The 26,293-nt window shown below is 30.2% G+C and overlaps 1 protein-coding gene across 4 annotated transcripts in view; it reads left to right on the top strand.

Annotated features, from left to right (window-relative positions):
* The first annotated feature begins 3,264 nt into the window (after window positions 1-3,264).
* Window positions 3,265-26,293, top strand: part of LOC124947772 (tyramine receptor 1-like) — a 43,192-nt gene continuing 20,163 nt past the window's right edge. For 2 of the 4 annotated variants that reach the window (XM_047490376.1, XM_047490374.1), the window contains exon 1: window positions 3,583-3,698. Coding sequence is in view for 1 of the 4 variants with exons in the window: in XM_047490377.1 (XP_047346333.1) it covers window positions 3,597-3,698 (102 nt within the window). In the remaining 3 variants the exon portion in view is untranslated. Of the gene's footprint in view, window positions 3,699-6,637; window positions 7,320-26,293 lie in introns of those variants that run through there. The other 2 variants (XM_047490377.1, XM_047490375.1) reach the window with 2 other exon arrangements.

Below are 26,293 nucleotides of genomic sequence, written 5' to 3'. Positions count from 1 at the left end.
AAAAATTAAATTAAAAATTTTTTGACTTTTTATTTTATCGAACAACTTCAATTTCTCGTTTACTTAATGATAATTCAAATATTGCTAGTCTAATCACGATGGATCTTTACGATTATCCTCTCTTTTCTCATTATTTGCTTGATCTCTTTGTCTTCATAATTTAACCGAAAAAAATGTTAATTATTGATCGATCTAATTGATATTTTATTACTCGATTTCAATTCAATCACATCCTGCCATCAAATCCTAGAGGACTTCAAGCGACCTCCCACTGTGCAGGGAAAGTGCTTTTTAGCGATCAACAAAATTCTGGTATCATTTTTAAACTAATTAAAAATTTATTTTCATAATCGTAACTCCTCATATCTGATTGTCTTTTTACGAAATAATAAGTGATTATTTTCAAATTGAGAAAAAATGTTATATATTATAAATTATTTATTTTTTTAATTGTCATAATTCTCATTTTATAACAATGATCACTATGGTAAACGATAAAAATGAAAGAAGAAAATTTATCAAATTTATCTTAGCATTTTATTTCGCTGTCTTTGTTAATATTACTGACAATTCGTAAAAAAAAAATGGTCAATACATACCTGATTAGTCCCTTATAAAGTTTACAACGTTATTGATATGACTATTTACAATCGGTAAAACGTTACAGTTTAATTCTATTAGACGACTTGAAAAAGTTTTATCTTTTTTGAAAAAAATTACGCCGGTGTCTTTTGAAAATAGTTTATGTATAAAAATATTATTTAAAAAAAAAATTCAACAAAGTCATATCCTCGATTAAATCTTCACTTTTAAAATAAAAACTTGTTCATCAAAATCGGTCAAGGATTATAACCGGACTCACTATTAACGCAGACGTTGTTTCTGACATTTTGCTTGAAAAAAATGGATATGTGGTCACCACGCTTTTAAAATTCGTAAAATCAGTTTAATTCTATATTCATTTTTCATAAAAATATCTCAATTTAATGTAACGATGTTTTATTTATATATACTATTTTTATATTAGTTTTATATTTCTTAATTCAATAAGACACATATTATTATTTTTTGAACGTGTCCATTCTCTTATAATTCAACACAAAGATTATTAACTTATGATAATTAAAATATGATATATAAATTGTAGATTTCAGATTATTTAAATATCTTATGAATACCGTGTTGATCGCAATCCTAGATTTTTTAATTGACACTGTTGGATTATTATTCATATACAAGTTGAATTTCGAATTTAGAAATTCAATTAGAGCTCGCGCTTCAATTGATGTAAAATTAATGTTGAAATCTTCAGTTAGAATCATAGGTATTTTATCATAATTTTTGATCAAACAGAGCAGCACCTTCTGTGGGATGGATAAGCAATCATGAATAAAATTCATGAAATTGGTTTATTCGATATAATATATATTACCATGATGAGAATGGTTTGTCAATTTTGTAATAAATAACGAGTTACACACATTTCTCCGGTTGCTGTACAATTCACTACCAAACAGTGTTCTGGTGTAAATTTGAATTCATATGATCGATGACAATGATTCTCCTGTTATTTAAACTTCGATAAATTGCAACTACACCATTCCTCACACCAGACCTATTCAATTGGACAAAAGTGGGTATGTTTCAGCGATTTAGAGATTAAATACAATATTTATAATTTTATAATTACAAATCACAATAATAATTTGGATTAGAAAATATTTACAGTTGTATAATCCAAATCACGGAAATTCTGCGGTCAGTAATTATTGATATTCTTGACTAATTTTGTTAAGGCAATTATTATATGTTACACTATTATTAGTTATTATTACTACTTACTACTACTAGTTATTACTATTACTTACTACTAATTACTACTTACTACTAATAAGAATACTATTACTATTGCTATTTTTATTATTATTATTAATATGTTCCTGATTATTTTCATAGATATCAGAATTCTATAAGTTCTTCATCGTTCTTGGTTTTATAATGGTTTACATCACGATCAGTACAGGCATAATTCTTAAACGATTTTGATAAACAAAATCTCATTTTAAAGATGAAGGTTTAAGCGTGGACATGGCTTTTTGGAACTTTTGAAAAAGCTTTATTTTCTTTGAAAAAAATCATGTTAAATAGAAAATAATTTTAATTTATTATCTTACTAAACGTAAATTTTTGAACCAGAAAACGTGTCCTTCATTTAATATCAACAAAAACAAATTATCAGATGATTTTGCTAGTTATAAAGTCTGTTCTTTTTTTGCATACTGACGTTTAAACATCAAAAATTACTTTTTCCATACGACCAAACTTCAATACTTTATAATTTTCACAATTTTATAATTATTTAAACAATCATTAATGCACAGTATAATAAAATTAATATTTAAACAACCGGAAATTCTTAGTAACATTACAAAGATCGTAAGATTATCTTTGTAATCAATATAAAATACATAAAATTTGATCTTTGAATAAACATAAATCATGAATTCGGGTGGGAATGAATAATAAATTAAATTATTTCGCTAACATTTAAATATTAAATGTACGACGTATGTGAACTGTATTTAATTAATAGTTAAACAATAGAATATTTTTAACAACATTATAACGAACGTATAATATAAAATACTTATTATTAAAATTTCAACACGTGTAAATCTTAAACTTAACTTGAATACTTCATACTTTCGATTAAGATATATAAACATAATAAACCAATATTTAAGCAATAAATCCGTGTTTATATCAATAAAAACAAACTTTTCAATGACTTTGACTGATACCAAAACAGTTTTCTTTTGCATTCCGTCGAGTAAACATCGAATCAGTCTCTTTCCCAACGGGTAAACTTAAATAAACCGTACTTTCGATTATTTTAGAATTATTTAAATGATTTGAAACGTGAGCGCAATATAATGAATATTTAAACAATACCACATTTAATAAAACATTTCATGGTTCAAAACATGCGTTAAATATAAAATAGAATTAAATTAATATTTAAATAGAGTTACAATGTGAACGCGCAATTGTTATTTGTTTGCATAAATAAAAACAAATTTTTCACTTACTTTTACTATTATCGAAACAGTTTTCTTTTTCATAACATCGAAATAATCTCTTTCCAAATGGATACGTTAAATAAATTATACTTTTGATTATTTTAGAATTATTTAAACAATTTGGAACGTGTTCGAAGTATACTATTTCATATTATAATATTAACTTCATATTATAATGTTGAATTTTTCTGTTTAAAAACGTCATAGCAATCGCGCACAAACTAATGATGTAATCGAGTATTTGCATTGTTAAAACTAAAAATCGCGAAGTAGAAGCAGTGTTCAGTCACTTACGTTTTGCATTTTAAACAACAAGTTAACTTGCATTGATTGCGTACAATGCAATCGTTAGAGGCAATATTTGTTTATAAAGTTTTTGCTTTTTGAACAGTAGCACAGATTGTATTCGTCAAAGATAATAGAATATCGCGAAGTAAATTCAGTGAGCATCCGTTAAAATATAACTATCGTGTATTAGAGACAGTGCATCACTGAAGAAGATATTAAACAACATCGATGTCAACCTTTCTCATTTTCAATCGCTTACGAATTATCCAGCCTCAATTTCGATCTAAATCGTGGACGAGTGTTTTGGAAATTCACAGAACTTCTAAAGTAGTAAGTAAACTTTTAAATTCCTCCGGTCATTCATTCATATCAAAGATAAAAGGTCCGAATTGATATGAGTGATTGATTATAATTTATTACTAAAAGAGCATTAAGTGACCACAAGTAATTTTCTTTGACGATTTACTTGTAAATAGTTTCTTATTTTTTTTTTATTAGCTAAGAATAGGGTCATCTTGTTCTATACACCTTTATAATTATTTACAAATTTAATATTTCAATGGATTTTTAAATATTTTTCTTTCGCGAAAATAGTAAAGAATTGATATTAACGAGTTCTAATAAAGAATGAGCAAGAAGACATTTGCAATGCATAGTCTCTGGATTATAAGCGAAATTGAATGATATTTTTTTTAATAATTAAAGTAATCGCTTGTAAAAATGAGCATCCAAAAATTTGTCATTAAGTTTTTCTAGAAAAATTAATTAAATATTGAATCAATTTTGTTGATAAATGATATTTCAATAGAGTTATTGCTTTAAAATAAAAAAGTCGAGAAGTCATTGCTTTTGAAAAAAAAAAGTCGAGTAGATTCATTAATAAAAATAAAAATAGAAAAAAAAAGAACTTGTACAATAAAATCGCAGCCCGTAGACCCTGGAATAAGTTAATTCATTTTTAATTCAGAATTTTCAGTAATTAATATATTCCAAATAATAATTCCAATTTCTCTTACGCTGCGAAAATTTATCTCTCGAAAATGTAGTAGTCAGTTTTAATCCAAAGAGATGTGGTTCTTATTTTTCAGGTGTATTAGGGTTTCCTTCTGTATCTTATATCACGAATATTTGAAAATGAAATTAACAGTAATATTCGTGATATAGATGGGTTACGAAAACGGTAATGAAAAGTATAGCTATAAGAAATATATCTCGCCATTATCGATTTAAAATTAACCGTATTGAATACACATCGGTTTAGATCTTTGTATGGAAAGCTATTAATGCATTTCCAAATGTAGCAAGGTTCACGTGGTGAGACCTAGGTCGATATTACTTATGTTCTATCGAAAACTAATGCTACACAAGTACTATCGGTGAAATAGATGCATATAATAGTTTATTCTAGATTAATTATTCTAGATTAATTATTCTAATGTCTTTCAGGTGGCAACTTTGAGAGTATTTGAGCGGACTGCTTTCTCTTAGTATTGTATAGAGCTTTCGAGTTCCCCCTTGAGAGGATCTCCTTCCTTCAGTTAAGAAAAATCGAGCTCTTGTATAGCGCGGATGAAGAGATCTTCGAGATGTCTAACTTTTGTTCCGAGTTCCATCGTTTTTACATTCGTATGCGTTCTGTAGCATCTTTCAGTTTCCTTTTATTTTCTTTCTCTTCCTATTCTTTTTCAGACTAGATTGCCGAGGGTTGAACTTCTCTTCCTCTTTTTATCTCCTTCTCTACTTCTCTACTAATTTTCTTACTTTTTTCCCTTTTTTTTTCTCTTTCTCTACTAATCTTCGTTTTTTTTTCATATAATATTATAAAGATTAAAGAGCGAAACTTGATATTAAAGATATTTGAAAAATTTATTAATTGGTGTTTACATACAATATAATATAAACAATATCTAAAGTTAAGAATTTTTATTTGTCTATGATGGAGAAACAATACATTTTTAAAATTAAAAAGAAAATCTTTTTTAATTTTTCAAAATTTGAAATATAACAGTAAAATTGTATATTTTAAGATGATAAACGTTTTGGGGTGATTTGTGCTAGGTACGACACGGCGCCAGTGCAATTTTGTCTACACCTGTCACTGATGTTACACACACTTCGAACAAAAAATAGTGAACAGCCTTAACCGAGCATTCTTTCTCAATCGAAGGGAAAAAACTCATATATCTTAATTTAATTGGAAGAAAGGCGTCTTCAATGGGAATAGAATTATATTGGACATCGTGTTTTTATCACGGTTTATTGCAATCTTGTTGAAGCCGCACTTGATAATGCATTTGACTTGCATGTCCTCTTGAATGCAACGGCATTGACTCGATAAGCCGGCGACTTTATTAATTATTTTTCATATTCAATCCCTTTATCTTATTTTTCTATCTGTATGATTTTCTCACAGTACAATAACAAACCAATGTAAATATTTATCTATTTCGATACATTTAAAGTGCATATTCGAAAAAGTAATATTATATAACAACATAAAAAATTAATCAATAAAGATTGTAAATAATAGGCATATTGATTATGTATGATTATAGTTTAAACATATTTCCTTTGTCACTGAGGAAATTAATTATTGGAAATATCAATAATTCAAATATTTATTAAATATTTTAGTGGATCAACATTTCGCTTTGATATTGTTTGGTAATATGATTATATAATTTTCAATATGATATAAATGAAATACATATCACGAGATAGACGTGACAACGTGAGAATCGTATCGATTGTCTTTCTTATTGTTTGATTTTTGATAAAACATTTATTGTTATGTACTTTGGATCGATGCACTTTTCACTTATAAAAATCGAAATGATAAATAGGAAATTTATTTGGACTTTCGTCTAGAATTTATTTTATTTTCTTCACGTAGAAAATTATCAATATGTTTCTAGATAAAAAAAAGAAATATAAAAATGAAAAATAATGAAACATTAATTATAACAACTAATTTATCAGCAACGAAAAGATTTCGATTAAATTCAATTTGATTTCAAATCGTCTTAAGTCACGAACATATTATAAAAAAGAGAGATTAAAGTAACAATAAAAAAAAATGTTATTCAATTTTCATTTATAAAAGTTGAACATTTTAAATCGCAAGCACAAATATGATGCGTTTTGTGAACATAATATAGTCCGCTATCTGTATGGAAACGGGAGCGAACAGTAGGGTCGATGGGGGTGGTTTCTGGGATTTTCAGTACGCGCGCGACCGCCGAGCCGAAAACACACTCCTTCTGTATATCCCTTGTAGTCGTTCTTAAGTTGGTGACTTTTAAACTCCATTAGATATAAATGACATCGAAATATAAACGGAGTTTTTTTTTTATCCAAAGAATAATCCAATTAAACTCAACTTTTTCCCGTTATAATTATTTTATAAACTTTCTTTCGTGAAATATAGTCAATGAAAAGTAGTCTAAGTATAAACAAAGAAGTTTCGTTATCAATAATTTTTTATCTTGATTAGTGAACAGTGCCTATTTTACGATGATAAAAAAAAGATATATATGTATTAGAAAAAATTTATCATATCGAACGAAATTAGTGTAACTCCTTTTTATCGGAACATCATTTTACAATGTGTACGATTTAATAAACAATCATTTATCCTTTATAATATTCCTTCGTTAATTATCACACGAGCAATAAGATATTATCGATTAAAATTTCATTATCATCCTCAAAATTTCACACTCTGTTCTTCGTTATAGTGATAAAAATTTTAATCATTCGAAAGTCTGTTAGAATTTTGCACGACACGTGATTCGGATCATGATTCACGTTCAATCAAATATATTATTAAGCGCGATAAGTCTATCTTATTTGCATAGTTCTTGAACGTCGATATCGTTATTTACAATCGATGAACGACATTCTCATTGGACCATTGTGCAACATCGAAGAGGATTTTAATTATTACATCGAGTAAGTTATAAGATTTGTAATATTACAATATGTTGAAATACAATAAAACACTTATATATTTTATATAAAAGTTTTCCGATAAATAAGTGAAAGTTTTAGAGAAGTATTACTCGCGCAAACTTTCTATAAGCAAAAATGTGAGAAAATATTTATTTTCTGATGAAATTGTAAAGATGAAAACTTTTTCTGTATTATATCTATAGAATATATATATATATATAATATATATATAATATATAATATATATATATATACACAAATCTATCTTTTTTTTTTTCTTGATAGATATGTATATATTCGTATATATATACACATAATATTAATATATATATAATATCTGACAATACTCTTTGAAATATTCTCAACTTGTGTATCCTAAGTATCAAAGAATTCTAATGAAACACATGTTAATCAATTAGGAATAGAAGAATATATTTTTAATTGTTGAGGATAATCTGATGCATATTTCATTTAAATAAAAATCATTGGTATAATAAACAAAAAACACGTTGAAATCGGTACATAAAATTTATGAAATAATGTAAGAAAAGTAATCATTCGATAAATATTGTTCGATGATGTATGCAGATCAATAATCAATCATTTTAACGGCATCCCTTATTCATGTCACACTTATTCTTTAAAAAATCGGAACATTTCCAAATGAAACATATGATTTCGTATTCATTTTGAAATACTAACGATGAATATCATATTTCCATCAAGTTCATATCTTACGTCCCAAATAGAGAACAATGTGTAATTAAGGAACGAAACAACAGACACGTCGTGCTTGGCATAAAACAGTGGAAAGGAGAAAAATACGTATTACCTAAATTCAATTGAATTCGGCATCGTGCATTTTAGAATCCGTGGAATGTCCTAATTTATGATCACGATAGTGCTACGTGGGTACTTGAAAAAGGAACAGAGAAAAAAGGAGGGAGAGAGAAAGAGAGGGAGAGAGAGAGAGAGAATAATACTCCAGGAACAATTTTATGCTAACGGTATTTACATTAACATCGAACGAATACCAAATTAGATTTCTTATAGACGACAAAACGTGATCGTATTTATTATCAAGAAGCAAATTTGAAAATGGATTCGATAATATCTGCAGGCTTGTTTATTTCAGGTTACATAATAGAAAGTGACGTTTTCAAATAATTAAACATCTCGTCATAACGTTGACGTTAAAGAGAAGGAACAAAAAACGTATTCAGTGAACGAACTCTCGTAATTGATCGAGAGGACAAAAGAGAAAAAAAGATTAATAGTCTGGACCACTCGCTATCCCGTTACCACCTAACTGTGTAAATCTCGTTATCGTCGTTCTTATTACACTGAGCCTGACCTACGTAACGACGTGCATTTTCTGGTAATCGGAGTCCTCATTCGTCGAGCGCGTTTTTTATCTTAAATGTTGTGGAAAAGCGAAGGTACTAAAAAAAAAAGGGAAAAGATATCCGATTCGATGAAAATTAAACGTTGATCGTGTTCGAGACGATTAATTGTAGGATCGAAATGAGTTTCAATGGGGATCACAATCAAAACGAGGAAAAAAGAAAAATGAATCAAATTAGTTGCACGGTTGAAGAAAAATTCAGTGAACATTTATTATGTACTTCTCATTTCTCCATTCATTGGATTTTTTCTCCTTGTTTCTCTCTCTCTCTCTCTCTCTCTCTCTCTTTCTCTCTTCTTCTTCTTCTTTTCCTCTTTGAAAAATCATGATATTACATTACCCTATATTTTCGAGTCCAACGATGTCGTTGACGACTCCTTCGTATTCCAGTTCATACTTTGTTTTTTTGCAATTTAATTCCATCGTACTTATTCACTTCGCCTAGCTTCCTACGGAAAAAGGCTACATTGCTAAACGGTATAGTGTTAAAATTTTTCCTTTTTTCCTTTTCTGTTTTCGGTCTAGTTGACACGCGTTCTTTCGGTCTAGTTGTATGCTCAAAGAATCAAGGAACTTTCTTTCTTTCTTTCATTCTTTCTCTCTTTCTTTCTTTCTTTCTTCCTTTCTTTCTTTCTTTCTTTCTTTCTTATTCTCTAGCAAATTATCCTTTTTTTCTTTCTTCAAAATTCACTAATGTCATGTATGAGAGAAAGGCAGAAAGATCAAAGAGTGGTATGTTCGTCACTTTTTCTCTGAAATGAATTTTCAGTAAGTTAAAAGAAATGAGATCAATAATTATATAAGTAAAAGGTGGAAAAAAAGAGAAAAAATTGATAATAAATTTTTTAATTTATTGAATAATTTAATATTATCGTATATTTGATTGATAATATCGTATGGTGCTGTAAATTTTATATAATCGAAGATAAAGATAAAAAATAAAGAATTTTTTATTCTCCTTACATCTGGTAAGAAAAATAAAAAATTCAACAGAAGAAATATGAGAAGATACTTGCTTTTGAGTAAACTTTTGATTTAATGTTTCCGAAAACTTTGTGACCGCTTTGTTAATGTCATTTACTCCCTATCCGAAGATAAATCAAGGTTTTTCTCTTTTATCCATAACGTTGTGTTCGCCTAGGCGAATCATTCGAAATGCTATTCATTATCCTTAATCGTGAAGTTGAATTAACGTATCAGAATAATGTCGTGGAAACATAAATAAAGAGGATCAACAAGAGCTACTATTTAGTTAGCAATTATCGTATAAATTTAATCTAATCACCGTTAAGGTTAAGACATTTATTTAGATAGAAAGATAAAGTTAAATGGATTTAAATAGTTGATTTAGAGATTGAAAAGGAAAAATATTTTCCTTTTCCTTTTATCCCTTTTATTTTCTCCTAGAAAAGTAAATTCCACTTTCGTCGCAATTTCTTTTTTTTTTTTTAAGCGTTATTTTAAATCGACTTTGCTTAGTTAAGAAATTAACGAAAGTTTTTAAATTAAAGCTTTACATGGGACAATGCTACTAAAAATAAAATGACCGGTGAAAGAAATGTACGTCTATGAAAATTTTACTTATCAATTCTTTTCTTTTCCATTTAATTCATAGTCATTATAAACAAAAGTTCACGATGCATCGTTTTATGGAATGCATCGTCATTATTTTCACCGAAACCTGTCATTTGCATGATTAATAAGGTTTCATGATAGAAAGAGAAAGAGAGAGACAAAGAGAGAGAGAGAGAGAGACAAAGGGGAGAGAGAGAGAGAGAGAGAGAGAGAGAGAGATCAGCTGAGCCATCATGATATCGCGACATTTTCTACGTAAAGTCGTGAAAATTGATTTATGCTGGTTTTTCTAGTAGGCATTACTACTTATATGCTTATGTTTTTTTCATTTTAAGTCTTTTGAAAACATTACATGCAGCGAACGGCCAGCCTTAATTACCTTGATGCCTGGATAGAGAACAAATTTTTCATTGCCCGTCAAAGAAACAACACGTCCGTCATCCCTTTTACATAGTTTAAAACCCTCAAGCCCACGTATTTTAGCTTTCCTTATTTCTTCCTTTCTTTCTTTCTGCTCCATATAACAAGCCTGCTTTCTCTTGGCACTAGGAATATAATTTTTAAGCAAATTAGTAACTAGGACATAGTTTGTGTTAGTTTAACTTCAACGATCAATTTTCCTAAATCCATGTGATATATGTTCTGTCTTTCTTTTCATACATTTTTTTTTCTTTCTATAAATTTAATCCATTTTCACTCAATTATAAGCTTGTATTAAGGCGAACATACATTGAATTCGTAATAAAATTTAAACACGAAATCTTATTCCCATGGAGAAATTCTTAGCAGTAATGAAGAATCATTTGAGAAATTTAATTATCAGTATACAATAATTAAGGAACAATTGGTTACTACGAGTTCATGTAATGGCAGAACTTGATATTAAAATTTATTGAGTAATTTTTGCAATCTGTTTATGCATGTTCATGCGATCGATCGATCTAAACGATAAATAGAATGACTGTGTATGTGTGTGTATGTGTGTGATTATGTGTATCGTGATCTTGTTTACGCACGTATTTACACTTTTCAGATTACGCTATTTCTTATGAATTTTCCACAATATCAAATTTTTCATTGAACTTAGAAATCGACCGAATGACTAAAAGAAAGAAAGAGAGAGAGAGAAAGAATAGTTAGAAAATAGTAAATAAAAGGATTGCTACGTGAAACTTCACCGATTTCATGCACATATGTGATTTCTGAAGTTTCGGAGAAGTCCAACATCGACTTGCCTCACTAGATTTATTGAAGTGCTTTTTTTAAAATCCCATTACCAATCATTCGTTCTATTCCTATTTCTTGTTTCTTGTTTTTTTTTTGTTTTTTTTTTTTTTTTTTTTCAAAACGAACTCGGGACGATAACTTAAGAATTGTCAAGAGAAAGCCGCTTACAGATTTTGATACGATATCCGTTAAATTTTCAGATATCTATCGATCGTGAAAAGAATTAAGACGATGCAAGAAAATCCATCATTCGCAGACTTCCGAGTATTATAACTCACTATGTATGGTTAGGCTATATCGAAGTTCTCCTGACTTTTACTAAACCATACGAATAATCAGTTGTTTAGGATCGATATCACAATCTTCCTTTTTATAGCATTATTTCGAAGTAAGTACTTCCTTAAAGTCGTTCCATAAAGATTCTGTTCTTAATCGGAAATATTTTAGAGGATTTTTAAAGGAAAGCTTACTCGAGATAACGTGTCCGACAATTTAATCTTGACATTTTTCTTACAGTAATTCGCTTTGATTTTCTCTCTCTCTCTCTCTCTCTCTTTCTCTCTCCGTATCATCTCTGATCGATTTTACGATACTATTCGAAATATTTCGCAAGTATAGAATGCATTACGTAAGCGCGCAAACTTAAGCTAATATAGATAATATCCGAAAAAGACCCTATCCGAACGTGATGGTGTCTAGTGTTGATAGAGTACTTAACTTTGATAATATTTGACAATGATATCGATTTATTCGTGTAGCCGTGAAAAAGGATATTAACGAAAGTTCATTAACAAAATACTTGGCTTTCATTACGCTTGCTCTTAATCACATTAATAAGTGATGGACGTCGATGTAATAAACCATGCATTAATATTGAATTGATTCAATCCATTCATGGCATAAGTATCGAATACGAAAATGAATTCATGTTTATTCTTCTATCTATTATTTTTAACGAACGCATTTGTCCATTTATAGATATACAATATATTGAATCGAATACAGACTTATTCTATCGTAAAGTTTTACTTTTAGGTATTTAAACACATAGAGATTAAAATCGAAAAGCTTTAAAGAGTATCCTAACGTAATTGAAGTTGATTTTAACGAAAAAGAAAAAACGTAACGGTGTTCCACATTATTTGGATTTTCGCTTTGAATCGTATCGCTTTTATGAGTCATTCGATTTTACGACGAATACGAGAGAATGAGAGACATCGATGAAGATTCGTAGACCGAAACTGACGCTCTTCATTTCACAACGATTTCAATTGCCCTATTTTCTAAAAGTCCACCATATCTTGTTCGTAAAACTTGATAATTTTTCTTTTCTTTTACCCTATACTCGACATTTATATTTTCTTTTTCGTTTATATTTCGAATCATGTTTCATATTTCATCTTTCTATAGCTTTTGAACTCTGAAGGATCTATAAGAAAAAATTTGGCACTTGTTTATCTATTCTCTTTCTCTCTCTCTCTCTCTCTCTCTCTCTCTCTCTCTCTCTCTCTTTCTCTCTTTCACTTCGTTTCCTGTTATTTTTATGTATATCCATTGTATAATTTATCCCATAGTTTTGAAACTTGAAATACAATAAACTTTGTATCGATAGTTAGTTCATACGAACAAAAAGAGCAATTTCGACCATTAGAGCATTTAAAAAACTACAGAATAATTAAATTACAGTTCTGTCAGTGCGTTTGTAGAGAAGGACTGTAATTATACTGAAAAATTTGTTAACAGAGTACAGAAGCTCGTTAAAGAATCCGTATTCGGGAAAGTAATCAAAACTTGGAAAAAAATTGTACTCACTGCATATATGCACTGTGCACGAGAAGAACGAAAAAGTAAAAGAAATAGAAACAAAGAAAAATAGAAAACTTTAATCATTCGATCCACGGTAATGGAGAAATCATCGTTAATCCATAAGAATGTCGAATAAAAAGTCATTACATATAGTTGGGTTACAAGTTTATCGACATTTGTTTTTCTTCCGTTTAGTCACACTGTTTGGAAAAGCACCTTTTTTCTTTTCTACATTTCTAATCCACGATAACGTGCGCGCACAAGTGGCGAGAAGGACTTCGTGGACGGTTCCACTTCTTGTTTCAACGCACCGTTGATATTGTTTGTTCGTCTGCAATGCGGAAACGATGACGTAGAGAAGTGTTCGAACTGCATCTTTTCGTAGCTTGCGAGAAAATACGCGCAAGAGTATGGCACTGAAAGTAAGGCAGGTATATAAGAGAGAAATAGACTAGAAAAGAGACAGACAGACAGACAGAGAGAGAGAGAGAGAGAGAGAGAGAGAAAGAGAGAGAGAGAAATGGGGAAAGAAAGAGTGAGAAATGAGGGCCGTAGGGTTCTGAGAAAAATTTTCTCTTGTATTTTCCGTAAGACTTTTATATGACATTTTAAAGGTCTACATCCATCTGGAAGTATCTTTTTTTTTTGCATAATTTTATTTTTCAATATTTTTTAATAATTTAAGGCTAACAATACATGTATCTTTGATTAAAAAAAAAAAAAATCGTTTCATTTCCACTAATCATTTCTGAGAAAAAAAATTACTAATTTCAACCATTTTCTCAAGGAGAATGTTGCCCATTAAATAACAAGTTGAAAGCATTACTTACGTTCAACAATGTACTTATTAAGTTGAAATGGAAATTAATATAATTGCTAGTGATCATTTATTTTATTTATAAATATGTTTTTTTTTTTTTTTATTATTAACCACATTTCATTCGTAAAGGAATTTTACAACCATTTCAGGATAATACGTAAAAAGCACAGTGAAATAATTAACTTTGCTCGTTATTATGAATAAGCGCCAACGCTTCGAATGTATGGTTAAACGCACGGTATCATCAGCGATGCTGGATGAGAGAATCATGCATGAATTAGCGAAATTTCATTCGTCCATATCATACTGTGGATACGTATATATGTACATTTACAATCATTACGTTCTTTCGCATATACCATTCTCTTTTCTTCTCTTGTTTATCGTTGTCTCGTCGTTGTAGAAAACATGAAAGAAATCCTGAAATTGTATATTCGACTTGTTTTGTAGTGTTGTCATCATCCATAAATAATGGCCACGCATTTAAATTTACATACATACGAACTTACATACATTCAGCCTCCTGTTGTTATTCTCTTCTCATTGATGTTACCAAAATTTAAGACTTTCAAGATTCGAGGAGGAGAAATTTCCTCTTATTTTAATTGTCGCCTTCGTTAATGCCTCTATTAATTTGAATTTATACGTCAGCACATTTTAGCGACGATTTTCCTATATTCATCATTCTGTTAAACTTATTCGCGTATTTTTCAAGTTCGCTATATCGATCAAACGTTTGATAAAGCATAAAGCTTGGCAATCGTATGCGTCGTAAAATCAATTTCATTTAAAAATACAAATTCATATGCATACATATATCTATGCATGCATGAATGCACGTATACATATGCATTTGTATGTATGTATGCATGCATGTATGCACATATGCACGTATGCATGTATGCATGCCTCTATGCACGTATGCATGTATGCACGTATGCACGTATGCATGTATGTATGCATGTATGTATGTATGCATGCACGTATGCATGTATGTATGTATGCATGCACGTATGCATGTATGTATATATGCATGCACGTATGCATGTATGTATGTATGCATGCACGTATGCATATATGTATGCATGTATGCATGTATGTATGTATGTATGTATGTATGTATGTATGTATGTGTATTTATATTTATGTATTTTTTTATTTATTACCTATATATGTATTTTTTTCAATTAATTTTATTTATCGATCTTTTTTACCGTTACCTGGAAATCATGATTCTCTAATATATAAAAATCAAAAATCCCAATTTTATTGTAGGGATGTGTCGATGCGATTAACGAGTCCCGTTGTTCGATTTTGCGTACAAGGAAAATTGAAAAATTCTATGGAATTCAGTAGCGCTTAATCGAAAAGACTGCTTTCCATTCAAAACTGATACAGACCGTTGGATAAAATTTATCAGGAAAGAATTTCGCATGTTTTCCGTGCTATTTAGCTTAAAATTTTGTAATGAAATATCTATGATTCATACAAATAATTCTCAAAAGATAAATCTATCTACGGAATATAAGTAAAGAAAAGTTTAATATGATCATATAATTTAATATAGTTATTGTTTTTAAATGATATCGACTACGATAAAATAAAAAGGTTAATTAATATTACACCGTCAATTCTACTCGAATTCGAACACGGTCGATAGAATATACAAACAGATATGTCGATTATGAATTCTCTCTCTCCTCTTCTTACTCCTTTCTTGCTTATACTAGTATCTCGATGAATTCTCATGAATGTATTTCGCAAAATAGAAGAGAAACTAGTGGTTCTGATTAGTTGGTACCTTGTTGTTGGTTGTATCAACCAACTGGAATTTAGTTGATGAGTATACGGTATATTAGCAAAAGGTTGCTTACTATGAAAATAGAAGGACGCTGGAGAAATCGAATCGTTTTATAAATAATGGTTGTCATACATACATACGCATAAATAGCGATCGTTTTTATGACCATTATAATGGTCGAAGTTGGTACTTACAACGCGTTCGTTGCGGATAGTTTAGATCTATTAATATTCCCATAGAAAAGAGAAATATTATTAATAGAGGCAAGAACAAATTTCGTAATTTCTCAATAATTTCAAAATAGAACGAATCTTATTGAAGAGATCGATTAACTCCAAATTGTTGCCCTTTTCGGAAGGATTTTTTTTTCTTTAGTTCTTCAAACTTCGGAAACATTTTAATCATCGAATTAATTAATCATCATGAATTATTTAAGGCGATTTCAAAATTGGCATGTAATTATAAGAGGTCATTAGGGAAAATATCAATGTTCGGTATCATTAAGAAATCACAAAGGAGAAATTAAGATGATCCCCGATAAGATTATCAACCCTTTCGAAACTTGCTAGGATATCTCATAAAGAGGACGTATTTTACGATGTATGTTAGAGGATACGCATGATATCAAAAGGTTTCAACAAGTATGAGTACATTCACAGAAGCCATAGGGAAATCTTCTCATCCGTTAGAAGCACCGATCGATTATACATAAAAGGAGATTATTTTAATTCCTTTCATCCCTTAGATCGTTCTGAGCCGATAACGGTAAGAAAATATTTCTTTATCTTTTCTCTTTGATAAATTTACTTGTTTACATTGTAATCATTTGTTATAAAATAGAGATGATTCGACTCACGGTATTACATATTTTTCTTTAATTAGTTTCATTCAAAATTTACGAAAAGTATATCGGGTATTTGTAAATTATAGGTGTATCGATGATTATTCATTATCATACATTATTAATCTGATTAAAACCAAAAAAGAAAAAACAAAAAGTTATGACAATTTCATTCAACAAGAGTAGACACTATTTTCAAGTCGAACGAATACTTTAGCTACGATGTAATAAATCATATCCCTTGATTAATATTCATATTTAATAAAACAAAAAAAAAAGTGTATTCTATTCTATAACAAATAGATGTTTATATTCTTCCTCATCGTTTAATCCTTCTCTTCCTGTGATATCAACCGTTTTCCATATCATCGGTTATGCTTGATCTAAAAAGAGCATAAGGACATAGAAGGGTGAATAAATAAGAGATCCTTTGAAGTTCGTATCGTCCTTCGTGGTGCCTTCTGGTCTTGCCAATGCATCCTCATCGATATTCTATGTGCAGGAATAGTGTTGGTACTTTGTGAAACCGCTGAGGTGACTATCAATGTGATTTCCTTCGGACTACGTCGTTTTTGTTATTTGCTCTCACCTTGTAAAGAGAGATAGAAACAGGTGGACAAAGGGAGAGAACGAGAGAAAAAGACAGGAAGAAAGATAAGTGTCTCACCAAGTACTTATCAGATCTCAACCGGATCTTTCGTTTTTAAGAGGAGTGAGAAATTGCTACAGAAACATTTACAGAGATATTTATAATTTATAAAGTACTATCATTTCATGATTCATTACTTAAAGGAACTGAGTATATTTGATTATTTTAAAGAGGAGACAAACAATAAAAATTACAAACGATAGAATGAATTCTAGCATTACAACATTATCTTTTATAAATCACTCTATTCTCGTCCATCGTAAATATTACAGATAATCTAAATGTGTTGCGCTTACTTTTTTTAGTTATCACGAATCATCACAATCTGTGTAAATGCTTGTAAGATAAAATCAGAGCTCTATTCGCACTAAGGTTTCCATTCGTTCTCACCAAGATTAAATCGTATTACGAGTTTTCCTTGAGAATTAATGCTCAAATACGTGCAATCTTGAATTTAGATATTAAGTGAAGTCGTAAAACTGACCGTAAGTGTTTGCATTAGCCTATAGAAATGTGATATCTGATATCTGAATTTTGAGTAAAGAGGTAACAAGAAATTAGATCGTTTTATACGGACGATGTTCTTCTCTAACTAAAGCGGTTAACCGTTTCAATGCTTTCGCATATCGCTTGAAACTAATTTCTAGATGTTACATTTTCATGTAGAATTATGTCAAACTTTTAAAAGTTTCGTTAAATGAGATATAGCGGTGATCATTCATTAGCTACGGTACTATATTAAAGTAAATGTATTGTGATATGAAAAAGATTTTTTATAAGCTTCTTTTTTCGAGTTTCTATCTACTGTAGAAAGTTTTTTTTTTCACTGTGACGTTTTGTTATAATAAAGGAAATTCAAGTGAACCATTAGCGTTGTACTTTTTTATGTTCTGATCGTGGAACTTTTATATTTCGAAAACTTTTTAAATAGAAAACTAGTCAATATTCTCTCGATTCATCGATGCATACAACGTACCATAAAAAGTATTCCCACTTGTGGACTATAAATAGAAAAATTTTTTAAACTTAATATTCAACCTTTTTGCACCTTATCGTTTATTCATATGTCATTAGACAGTGTAATACTATTAGCTTAAAACTCAACTGAAAGAATTATATTATTTTTTATAAAAATGGCACGACACTGTGATGCGAGTTGTTGAAAATAACGTCGACGAAACATTCTAAAGATCTTCTTGAAGAGATTCTTCAATTTTATTCATTTTCTGAGATAGTTATAATACTTGACTTAATACACGATCAATTTATTTTCAATTAATTTTTAAACCATATACGTAAGTTTTTTTAGCTTTCGTACACGTAAAATGAATTATCTATCTTCGAACGTAAAAACTTAGTAATAAAATTAAAAATTACATAATAATTAATTAAATTTGTAATGAATACTTATAGATCAGAAAAGTAGAAAATTGGGATAAGGAGAAAAAAAGAACACAGAAATCCAATAAAAAGGAATTGTCCTTCGGACAAATTGTAGTATCTAAGAAACAAAGAAATAGCTTGTGAAGAAAAGGAGGTGTTAAAGTGACCAAGTATCTAGACTATGGAGAGAAATAAATTGGTAAATATCGCAAGAGCTTTGTTACTTCTTCCACCAAGAGCTTTTCTGAAACGACCTCAAAAGAGAGAAGTGAACAAAATACATCTTAAATGCGAAAAGAGAAAAAAATGAGAAGCTTATGTATGCAATATACTCGATATCGTTAAACTCAAACTGTCCCACATGGCTCTTAAATTTATTCATATAAATCGATACAGTCGATTAGTTAGGATTGTTTTAATGCGATCATCGAAGTGTTAGACATCGATAATTGTTTGATGTATAGCGATAAGCAAGAGAAATCATGAACTACGAAGTGCCTAGTTGGTCGTGTAAATGAAGTTAATTATGAGCCTCTCGTTCGTTCATTGTCATAGGTCCCAGAGCAAACAAAGCTTTACACTATTTCAACAAAGAAAGACGACATACATACATGCGTTCGCTTCTAATACATACACAGATATATATATATATATATATATATATATATATATATATATAGGTATATGTATATTCACCATAGCAGGTACCTGCATCATCGTAGTATGACGAACAATGGACCATTTCCCCCTCACTTCCTCTTCCTTCCTCTCGGTCAAAGTTCAAGCCCTATACGACATGTATGTATGTACGTACGTACTTACGCATTATTCCACAAGCAAGAACGCATTGAAAAGGCCACCCTCGATGTTATCTCGTTGAACAAAGAAAGTAGATGTTTCTATAGAAAAAAAAGTATCGAACGTAAATAAGTAGAGATATATTTACAACCGTTGAAAATAGGAAAAACCTTTGACCGATTTAACAGATGGATTCTTTTACGAATTTACGTACCGTAGAAAAAGAGATTTATGATTCCACGCGAATTTCAGCACAAACTTTTTTCTACGGCGATAAACCGAGAACTTATAGATTATGTATCCGTTTAATTAAGTATGTGTTTATTATATAATGAAAATATATATATATTATTATATATATATATATATATATATCTATTTCTAATATTATATATATATTTCTTTTTCCAAAGTAATTCTTCCGCGTCGTGGAATCTTCCGTTTCTCGGATCGAATCCAATTTTTGTTTTGCACAAGCGTGTATGTATACATACTTTTCTCCTACGTTGGAACGTCTCTCCAATGGTTTTCAAACACTTCGTTCACTCATTCGTCCATCTTTCTTTTTTTCGTTCTTTCCATTCGACGTGTACAGCTGGTGTTAGATTATAAAGTGGTAAAGAAGAACCTTAAAACGATCTTGTTCCGTCCTATAATCGAGTCTTTTACTCGTTTCGGACACGTATTTTCAATACGTAATATGATTTCTGGATCGTAGATGGCACCGTTAGATTTGATATAGTATTTTTACATAATTTCGAAATGATTACAGGATCGAAACATCCAATAAAATTTATTGAAATTAAATGAAACGAATGAAAAGTTGATAAAATGGAATACGTTCGTAAAAAATTCATTAATACTTCGAGAAGAAGAAATGTTTATCAAAAATAAAAAATCAATGTTTTCCATTTCTCTCGTTATGACTTAAAAATAGATAAGGTCGTATTATAAGGACGACAATAAGAAAATTCGTAAGACAGTGTTCTCTGTTATCTTTTAGAAATAATCTAGAATAGAAAAGTGAAAATTGAGAGAAAGTGAAATTCACTGTTTCACGAAAAATTTACATTGAATGGAACCCTTTTATGCCTTTTTTTCTTTTTTGTATTATACTATATTCGAATTTCCAGTCAACGCTCGACTAGAAACGATTTGATAATACGTGACACGCATGCTAAAGTTGAAATATTTCATTGTGCGCTATATAAATGGTATGTATATACATGATACCTACATATATGAATAATGCAATTGTGAACTATTATTCGCATTTGTGTCGGTTTATGTATATATATTAAGTATATTTAAATATATTGTATACATATATTCTATATATATATATTCTATATAATTATATATATATATTATATATCTTAAGTATACTCTAGAGTATATATACAATAAGGAATAATTCGCAGATCCATTATTCTTCTACTGTGTTTGTTCTTCTTTCTTCTCTCTCTCTCTCTCTCTCTCTCTTAGACTTATAATTTAGAACACATATAAACTCAGCTTTAATGTAAGTTACGATTTTCGACTGAAATCTTTCTTCGTTAAATAGCAGAGAAGTATATTAGCATACAATTACTCGATGCGTACTCATCGTTACATTTCATTATGTTTAAACGTAAATTTTCAAATTTTCCTGTTACAAAAATATAATTGAATAAATACCTTTAGTTAAAATAGAATAAAGAAGAAAAATAATTGTAAAACAAAATGTCGAACGAAATACAAAAAGTATCTTCGTTGTTTCCCAGATATAAACTTGTTATATTAGAAGGTCTTTAATTAAGCAGCTTGAAATAGTTAAAACGATGTTCTGTTTGATCTTGATAACAAAGCGGATTTTACTTGGACATTTATTCGGACGTTACACTAGAATGAAATATAATCATAAATTATATAAATGATTTATGTGAATGTATAGGTGATATTAAATATTATATTCGAAGTATAATGTCATAAGCGAAATGCGTGGGATTATCATGCGGGATTCCGTGTAATGCGCCGTGACGTACGTAACGTTTGTTTAAAAAATCTAGAACACGTGTGTTCTTCAAACGTTATTACATTTTTGCGCAGTGCTGAAAAAGACGAAGAAAAACAAAGAAGAAGAGAAAAAATAAAAAGAAAAAAAAAAAAAGAAAAAAGAAAAGAAAAAAATATATAGGCACATAACAAATAAAATAGAAAGGAAATTTAAAAGACAAAATTCTTAAGGTGCAATGTTATTTTGCACAATTCACTTTTCATATAAAATAGGTGTGAAAAATCTGCGAAAAAGGTTACTACGAAAGAGCGAAGATTAAATATTGATTGTATTAATCTCATAAATAGGTATACACTTTAATCCTAATTTTATTTTACCTATATACCTACATGTGTAAACTTTTTATATACCGTTACAAATGCAGAAACAAAGGCGGAGAAAGAGAAAGATAGAGAAGACAGTTATCGAGTTATCGATACACAAGCACTAGAATATTCAAACAGAATGTGACTGCCGAGTTTCGATACGATTCGAAGTAGGCAGAACTTTGAATTTCGGAAATGGACCATTGTTCGTTAAAAATCTCACAATGCATAACATGTGATTTAATTAAGTATAAAGTGACTCTCTTTCTCTCTCTTGTTCAAGTTATTTTTAATTACCTATCTATCTGTTCGTACCTAATGGATTTGCAGGTTTGCTTTCAAAACGCTTTTTTACTTTTCAATGTTCATTCTATATGCAAATGATTATCAGAATCGCCATTACTCTATCTCCTACGATCTCTTTTTCTCTTCATAAGCCAAAAGCAAATGGTCAATGATACGCGATCGTGATTTATGTGGTACAAGCATTTACATAACAGCGTATCACCAACGATTTAATCGCATCTGAAATGCATACAATGGTGATCGCCATCAGTGCGAGAGATTCTCGTAACATAGCGTATTCCGTATGCATTTAATACCGTTAAGGTCGTCCGGAGTGTTGTTGCATGTAAATTAATTTAAGTAGCCTAGAGCTACTCGTTGTCCATAAGCTGAAAGATCTTAAAATTCGGTTAACGTTCTCGAAAAATTACTGAAGTTAGTAGAAGAACAAAGAGAGAAAAAGAAAGAGAGAGAGACGGATAGATAAAGAAAAAAAGAGAGAGAGAGACGGATAGATAAAGAAAGAGAGAGAGAGAAAGAAGAGAAGATAGAGAGAGAGAGAAAGAAAGACGATAGAAAAGAGAGAGAGAGGAGAGAAGAGAGAGAGAGAGAAAGAGACGGATAGATAAAGAGAGAGAGAGAGAGAGAGAGAGAGAGAGAGAGAGAGAGAAAGGTCTGCTACTCTCGTTGGCAGATCGCAAAAGCGAGACTATCGATTTCTCCTACGTTTGCGGTTTAAATCCTCTTCTCTTTTTTCCTCCCCGTTACTTCCTCTTGACCATCCTTGCTTCTTTCTCCGTATTCACTTTCTATCTTTCTGTTTTTTTCTTTAACCTTCATCACCTCAAATTTTACCTATTTCTCCTTCTTCCTTTCTCTTGGCCAACATGTTTCACCTTCCACCCTTTTTCCAAATGAATGCATATATGCAAAATGCAGCCACGCGCTATGTTACGCTATTATCTTTTGCCCTATTTTCGGCAGTTTTATATTGATTCGACCATGACTTTTGAAGGTATAACATTCATCAATCTCTCGACCACGATTACGACCAAGAACACAACCACGACCACGATCATGATCACGATCACGACTACGACCACGATGAATGACTGGATCTAAAAAAAGAATATCTTCCTGTAGGTCTTTAGATAAATCGCAATCTTTGAAAAGAGAAATCCGTGAGGTGCATTTTTTTCCTTACCTATCTTTCTTTTTCTTTTCATCTTTATTTTTTTTTTTTTTCGTGTTCGTTTTAATTACATTGAAGACTGGACGTCTCCTATACGTAACAGAGTTCGTTCAAAGGGACGTTTGCTAAATTAACAGAGCGTTACTTTAACGTTGACAAAATAAGATATAAATGTTTGCGTAGACGAGAAATTTTAATGGCAATGAAACATCTAAAAATAAAAGAGGATCGATAAGGATACTGAATAAAAAAGAGACCAACATGTGCCAGAGAAGCCAGTTTGTTTCAATCGAGCACCAGATTCCATTCTCGTTTTATATTACCACGAAGAGTACATATATTTCAAGGATGGCGTCCTTGACATTCTTTCAATCCTCCTCGAGCATTATTCATTCACATTGGCACAGAATTATTCCAACGATTAGAGTACTTCCCTCATACGATAACGCTTCGTCTAAGGATTACATCTTATTATCACATTTTCTAATTATATCCTATCAAACGTATCATCAAGATTTTAAACACGAGACTATCCATCATTTTACATTCCAATGGACACTCTAAATTACATAGATTTTCGAAAATGGAATTAGAAGCATTTGGTCGAAAATCTGCCAAAAAATCCAATGGAAAATTTCTTTTTTGGTTTCAACATAGAGAGCGACGGACAGAAAAGAGACAGAAAAAGAGAGATAGAAATGAAGGGAGAGAGAGAGAGAGAGAGAGAGAGAGAGAGAGAGAGAGAAGGCAGGGCAGAAGAGAGTTTTTTTCGCGATAAAACGTAATGTCTGACGGTTCTTGGCAGTGGCGTAAAATGCTTTAGACATATTGAAATAAAATTTGAGATGTTTAATTTTTCCAATTTAATCTTATTAGCCTTATTACGTTAATTAATTAAAAACATGTGCAATTATGAATTCACATTTTCTCTTTTTTGATCTTTCTCTTCAAAAATAAAAAATCACTAAAATAGAAAAGAATCATTGAAACATGTATTGCTGATGGATGTCAGGGTAGTCACGTTAAGCCGTATCGAATCTAAATCGAGCGTTTATTCGTGACGGTGATAAGCCATGGCAACGTCGAGCTATGGCTGACGGATCATGGATAACGAAACAGAGAAATGCTTCGCACGATTTAGCAGGATGGTATGACCTCGCGATGGCTGAGTGAACTTCTCCAGTATTTCTATGCTATCTCATAACTATCCTAGCTCAAATTCCAACAGCGTGTTACTACTTAGCACACCACTCCGTCCACTTTCGCTCTTGACTCCATATAATTTATTTGTCCTCATTGAAAATATTCTTAAACAAGTATATTCTTACCATTAAGCATGACGGACAGGTAAGGTATAAAAAATATTTTTGTATTTTCTATTTTCTAAGTAAATATCAAATATTGCATTATTTCAGATCATATGTGATTTTATATTGTAGTTAAGCGGCCTGAACTTTCCGCAAGTTAAATAACCAAAACTTTCTGTCGGATCATAAAGAGCAATTATACAAAATTTCATTCTCATTTTATTTTCATTCTCTATCACCATCAAGCAATAATAGTGAACGTTTTTGAGAAATTACAAACATATATATATATATATATAAGTTTTTTATATTAATAATGTTATTTTTCATTATCTCTTTTTTACTTAATAAGAGACAATCAATCAATATTGAAATGTTGATTAAGGTAAAACGAATAATATATATATAGGAGTACTTTTCACCATTCGTTGCGTACGATGCCACATAAAAAAGGAATGTTTAATTCTCTTAAAGTCTGCTAGAAGAGGCCGACAGAATCTTCCTCCGAAAATTTTCCGAAGAGGTAACGGGATCATTGAAACTGGAACCGTTCCAGTTTCATCGTTCTAGCAATCTTTATTTACATATATGCATATACTACGTAAATATATATTATATATTATATATATATATATATATTTATATATTACAGGTTCAGGTATAATTAATGTATGTACATTGTTTATACGATCTAAATTATAGTTACACATACATAGAGTAAATTCTTTGTCATTATTTCTCATTCCTTCTCGGTGGTGTGTAGCACTGTAAAGTTACTAAATATTCCCTTTTTATTTCTTTCTTTCTTCTTTCTCCCCTCTTTTTTTTCTTTTCTTATTTTTACTTTTATAGAATCCACAACTGTCGCATCTCCTTGATAAATCTGTTCTTATTAAAATGTAGGAGAGACTCTAAGCGTTCCACAGCGTTAATGCCTTATGGAAATTTAAAAAATGCTGCGCCTCGACCTCTCCTTTTCTTTTTTTCTCTTCTCTCATGTTCAGAAACATCACTCAGAAAAAAAGAATATATGGAATCATTAAAAACTATTACAAACGAGCAAACAGAATTTAACATTTAAATTAGGAAATGAATCTCAATAGTCCGCTCGAAAACAATGATTATACGTAAACGTACTATGTTGTAGCTTCGGACGTGCGTGGGTAAGTATATCTACTCGTAAATTTAACTATCTGCGACAGTTACGTGGATATATAAGTGTATATGTCTATGTATGTGCATGTACCATGTAATGGAAATGTGAAATATAGTAGCGAACATAGAGAACACCGCGATGCAGTGTACGCAAATGTTATTGCTGTTGACATTGGTAAGATGAACAAATTCAAATAACTACGATGATAATAATTAATAGAGGTAGAGGCGAAGAGAAGTTAATAAATCAAAATAATCTTCTGTTAAAAACGATGATTATAAAATTTTAAGGATAAGAATAAAAGTCAGGTCAAAAAGTTGAGATATATTTTTAAATAAAAAAGGGAAAAGGATTTTTCTTGATTCTTT

This window comes from Vespa velutina, chromosome 3 (assembly GCF_912470025.1).
Source record: "Vespa velutina chromosome 3, iVesVel2.1, whole genome shotgun sequence".
NCBI lineage: Eukaryota > Metazoa > Arthropoda > Insecta > Hymenoptera > Vespidae > Vespa > Vespa velutina.
Note: the sequence above shows the minus strand (reverse complement) of the source record. Positions and strands in the feature narration are given on the sequence as shown.